At 35.4% G+C, this 5,352-nt stretch overlaps 1 protein-coding gene across 1 annotated transcript; it reads left to right on the top strand.

The window, feature by feature from the left end:
• Positions 1–338: 338 nt before the first annotated feature.
• On the top strand, positions 339–1,923 carry LOC105780091 (uncharacterized). The gene is made up of 3 exons (XM_012604207.2): positions 339–1,395; positions 1,492–1,571; positions 1,672–1,923. Exons 1-3 carry the CDS (start codon positions 505–507, stop codon positions 1,763–1,765), a joined length of 1,065 nt encoding a protein of 354 aa, XP_012459661.1. The 5' UTR covers positions 339–504; the 3' UTR covers positions 1,766–1,923.
• The last annotated feature ends 3,429 nt before the right edge of the window (positions 1,924–5,352 follow it).

Below are 5,352 nucleotides of genomic sequence, written 5' to 3'. Positions count from 1 at the left end.
TGAAAACTTTGAAATAATTTAGTGATCATTCTGAAATTCTTTAAAGTTTAATGACCAAAACATAAATTTACTAACAATTTAATAATATTAATGTAATTTAACTAATTTTATTTAAAATGATGATATAATATACAATTTCAACTTTTCATTGGGTGGTAAAAGCTAACAAATCCATAATCAAACATATCTAAGTAAATCAATGTTTTATTTTATAGGGGAAGTTTTAAAATTACAATATTTATACCAAACATGCGATAAGCTTTGCACAGCATCAACAAAGAAACCCTAAAAGCAGAAGAGTTCCTAATAGTGAAGTCTTCTGGATCCTTCCTAAAATATAATATTTTATATATCTATCCCACATTCTGGATTCTTCTACCTCCCCGCCCCGAACCCTCCAGAGCGGCCCCTCCCACCCAGTTGCTTCTTTTAAGCTCTCCCTTCCATTATTATCCTCACATCTCTCTCAATCCCTAATACACCCTCGTCTTGATTTTTTCATCAATGGCCAAGTACGGCGAAGGCGACAAGCGCTGGATCGTGGAGGAAAGACCTGACGGTGCTAACGTCCACAACTGGCACTGGGCTGAAACCGATTGCCTCCCCTGGTCAAAAATGTTCTTCACCAAATCGCTTTCGGATCTCACCATCCTTGACGGCCAAGGCAATCTCCGCATCAAGACCAAGAAGGTCGAAAAGGTCGACGGCGAAGCCTATGTTAATATTCGCAAGGGTAAAGTCATTCCCGGATATGAAATCAGTTTGAGTGTATCCTGGGAAGGCGAAGCCAAAGATGGGGAAGGGAAGACGCTGTTGAAAGCTGAAGGTAACCTCGAGATTCCGTACATTTCGGATGAAAATGCTGACGAGGATCCGGAAGTTAAGGTGACGGTTAAAGACGAAGGACCCATTGGTAAAGCCTTGAAGGAAGCGATGCTGGCCAAAGGGAAGCCTTTGGTTTTGGAGAAAGTGAGGGATTTTGTTCAAGCTATGGCGAAAGGTGGCCCCGTTAAAGATGAATTGGAAGCCAAGAAATCGGCTCCCAAAACTAATACTACTACTAGTAATAGTAACTCAGCTGCAGTTTCTAAGGAGAAAGTTGGGGTGGAGAAGGAACCCAAAAAGGAAGTGGAGAAGGAAGGGAAGAAAGGGTTTAAGACGATTACAATGTTGGAGAAGTTTAATTGTAGAGCTAAGGATATGTATGAGATTTTGATGGATGAGAATAGATGGAAAGGGTTTACTCAGAGTAATGCTAGGATAAGTAAAGAAGTCGGTGGTCAATTTAGTATTTTCGATGGATCGGTTACTGGCATTAACTTGGAGTTGCAAGAAGGGAAGTTGATTGCTCAGAGATGGAGATTTGGGAGTTGGCCCGACGGGATTGATTCTACTGTAAGTTTAATGGATTCCACTTTTGCCTGTTCTTCAGGATTTTGGGAATACAGTGTGGTCGAATGATGGCTTATCTTTAATGGGTTGTTGTTGCAGGTAAGACTTGTTTTCAATGAGCCTGAGCCTGGGGTTACTATAATCAAACTCACGCATTTAGATGTTCCCGAGGAGGACAGGTTGGTTTTTATTTGTTTTATTGCGCAAGATGGCTAATTTCTTACTTTCTGAATTGGGTCATTGATTTTACTTCTGTTTTTGCTTTGATTTGTCATGCAGATATGGGAATGCGACTGTGGTGGAGAACACTGAGAGGGGTTGGAGAGACCTTATTTTCAATAAGATACGAGCAGTATTTGGTTTTGGAATATGATTTATTTTATTCCGAAACGAGGAATAGTCTTTCTTTTTTGGTTTTGAATTGTTGGAACTTTATGAACACTTCTTTCTTTCAGCTATCTTATTGTGAAAAATTTATAAGACTTTGCAAGACTGATCTTGGTCTACTGGTTCATGGTTTTAAAGTTGAAACTTGGACTGAGTGTCATTGTTGTCTTGTTTGCCGATATCTAATCTATCCCCTTAAACTTATAATAATGAGAATGATGAAAATGTTGCCTTGCCAGTAACTTCACTATAAGTCTGTCAGTGCGCATAGTGTCTCCTTGAGGATGTATATACTTTCAGTATATGTTAGTGTTATGATGTTACTTAAGAGTGAATGGTTTAATTCTCTGCTGCTTTAATGTATTGATCTTGATGATACTGAAAACAAAGCTCAAATTTTATTGTTCTCTTTCTTCTGTTAGAAGCATACAGGCTTTTTTTTTTTGCATTGGGTCTTAGAATGATCAATCGCTCACGGGCAATGTGAAGTTTGTGGGTTGCTTCACTATGTTGTCCATGTTTTTACTAAGAATTTTCTCTGCGTAGTTTGTGATTATTTATTTTCAAGCAAATTAACAATCTAGTTAATGTAGATTTTGGATTGCCCATTGCTTTTGAAGTATTTTTTTTGGTTTACATCATATCTGGTGCTTGGACCACGGTTAACTTAGCTACTGATTCTGTAGTTTGTTTTTCTTTGAGGATGTAAGTGGAGACATGATTTTGTTTCTGCCGTCGGAGCAGGCATGATAATCTAGCTACTTGACATATGGCTGTGGTATTGCATTTAATGTGTTTAATCGTTCAAAATGAAGCACTTGTTTCTGTGCCAACAGTGTTGGCCCTGTGAAGAGCAGGAAGCATCTTTGGCCAAGTAATTCAGAGTGTGCGTAGGTACAACAAAACGATCATGAGGTTAGAAGAGGAAATATTCAAATTGTTGTTCCTCAATTGATGGCATATAGTTAACTGTTGTTTTGGATATGCATCTCATTGGAAATGTCTTATAATAGAAAAGAGTTAAAAAGAGAGCTTTTTATACAGGGATTAAGATGTGTTTACAGTTCTATAAGGCGCATGAGCCTCAAAGCCTCCAACTAGACACTTTGATTACTCTTTTAGTGGAGAACATTCCAAGATGTAACTAGTGAAGATAGAACGGTTAGTAGCAGATATTTGTTGCATTGCATGTGTTTTATGTGTAAATAACAGCTCCAAATCCAATGTCTTTTAGGTAGCATGTCAAGGATTCTTAGGTTGGACATGATTAAATTCATTTTTCATTCAGAAACTTCAATTCATTCGCTTAGGCCTTTTAGCTTTATTAAGAACTGTTACTTTGTATTCTCCTTTTCTATTATGTATTTCTGCATAGCGTGATGAAATCTTTCACCTAGAAAAAGTTGACATAGATGTTTAGTGGGGTGTCCCTGCTTGGACACTATGAGATTGCGAGTTCATCTGTGCTGTTAGAGCTATAGGTGTGCTAACATACGTCTTTATTTATTTCTCCATACTCTTTCAAGATAATAGCTGAGGTAGGTGGATTCTTTGTTCTTTCCATTGAACCCTTCCAAGGCCATTTCTTCATGTAACGTGATGTGTCCGCTGGGTCCGCAATTTTCATGTCTTGGACATACAGGACTCTGGTTTGTTCTATTCAAATTGAAATTGTGGCCAATGAGGTTCTTTTCTGTGATGCAAGTTAATGACTCGGTTGGTTCACTTAAATCGTCATTTAAGCATTTTTTTAAGGGTTGAATTTGATTTGGTTTGATTCGGTTTTTTTAGATTTTTAAACTATCGGCGGCCTAGTTTGGTTTTCTGTTTTTTATACTAATTTTGGGGTTTTTGGGCTGATTATGATTAAGTAAGTTTTGTTTTACTGTTTTACTGTTTTTGAACGGGCAATTTTCTAATAAAAGCCATTTTTTTAAAAAAATTACCGAAATAGGCCAATTATTTAATTATTTACCGGAATGGTTTATTTTTTGCGAAATTACGTTCACGTCAGTGCGATGTCAGGGTACGCGTCAAGAAACGCGATTTGTTGCTACGTCAGCAACTCGCGCTGACGTGGACGCGATTTCGGCCCGCGCGTGAATAGTACCCAACGGTTTTAAAAAAAAGTATAAATACCCCTTTTTATGTGTAATTTATCTTTTTTTTGGTATTTTGTCCCTAATAATACGTATTAATGTATTACTGTAATATGTAGCTCAAATTATGTATTATAGTTAATATTCATAATGTTGTAGCTCAAATTGTCAATCTGTCTATATTATTGTACTAATAATATATATTAATGTAATATTGAAGAGTTAATTTATTAAAAAAAATAAATGCAACAAGTACGAAAAAGATTCAAATTTATTGGCAAGAAGATTCAACCAAGGTACTATGGGAAAAGAGCAAGCATCTTAATCAATTAAGCTAAACTAATTAATTGACATATTATAGAAATACTGTTATTATTTTAATTATATTACTTATGTTCTAACGATTTATCGGACCTATTCTATACACGTGTCAAATCAGTAAAAATAATACAACAATTCTGTAAAAAAAATCGGTGTTTACTTCAAATAAATAAGGAAAATAATGATTTGAATGTTTCAAAATTTAATTTTAAACCGAAAAATTAAAATTTAGGGGTAAAAAAGGATATTTTTCGACGAAAATTGTGGCAAATTGCCTTCGGCTGTTTGTCAGCACGTAAATCTCGAAAAGTTATTCGAAATAAAAAAAATCGTCTCAATCGGACAACCGAGCCAAAAGTTATGGCCTTTCAAAGTTTTCCAAGCTAAAAAACATAAACTGTTCATTTACGTCAGCAAATCGCGTCCTCGTAGGCGCGATTTATGTCCACGTAAGCAAATCGCGCTGGCGTGGACGCGATGTTCTGACACGTCCCCTGACATCGCGCTGACGTGGACTCGATTTCGAGAAAAATAGCCCATTCCGGTAAATAATAAAAAATCGGGTTCATTTTCGTAAATTTTAAAAAAATAGGGCTTTTTTTGGTAATTTGCCCCTTTTGAACATTATTTGAAGTTTCAAGTAAATAAAAAGAACTCATTAGATTGGTTTTAAGTCATTTTAATTGTGAAAAGCATAATTGTCAAAAATACCTTCAATGTTTATGGGTTTTTGGTTTTATGCTCTTGAATTTTTTTTTTTTTGATTGAAATTCTCAATGTTAATAGAAAACTTCAGTTGACTGTTACTCAACCACGGTAGATAATTTGGTAAAGAAATTTAACCAATTTCAAAGATGCTTATCCCTCATTTCTTTCTTTCTTTCTTATGTTTTTGAGCATTGATGTTTAAGCTAATAAAAAGTTACAAATGAAAAAGAAAAAAAACACAATGACCCACCACTATTTTCATCAGAGCCCATACTTTCATATTACTCTCTTAATTACCCATTTTAGTTATGGTAAAAATCAAAACATACCCATTTCTAAATGACTTAGAATTAAAGAAAATCACAAGTTTATCCTCAAATGAAATATTAAAAAAGAAAGAAAAAAAAAAAGCTGAAACAAACATAGAAACACATGCATTTTGAAA

This window comes from Gossypium raimondii, chromosome 4, assembly GCF_025698545.1.
Source record: "Gossypium raimondii isolate GPD5lz chromosome 4, ASM2569854v1, whole genome shotgun sequence".
NCBI lineage: Eukaryota > Viridiplantae > Streptophyta > Magnoliopsida > Malvales > Malvaceae > Gossypium > Gossypium raimondii.
This window is presented reverse-complemented; position numbering and strand designations above follow the sequence as displayed.

Excerpts from the sequence above, each read along its gene's own strand:
- LOC105780091 (XM_012604207.2), top strand. The coding sequence starts at position 505 with ATGGCCAAGTACGGCGAAGGCGACAAGCGCTGGATCGTGGAGGAAAGA. Across the intron at positions 1,396-1,491 it reads CCGACGGGATTGATTCTACT|GTAAGACTTGTTTTCAATGA; the intron begins GTAAGTTTAATG and ends TTGTTGTTGCAG. Across the intron at positions 1,572-1,671 it reads GATGTTCCCGAGGAGGACAG|ATATGGGAATGCGACTGTGG; the intron begins GTTGGTTTTTAT and ends TTTGTCATGCAG.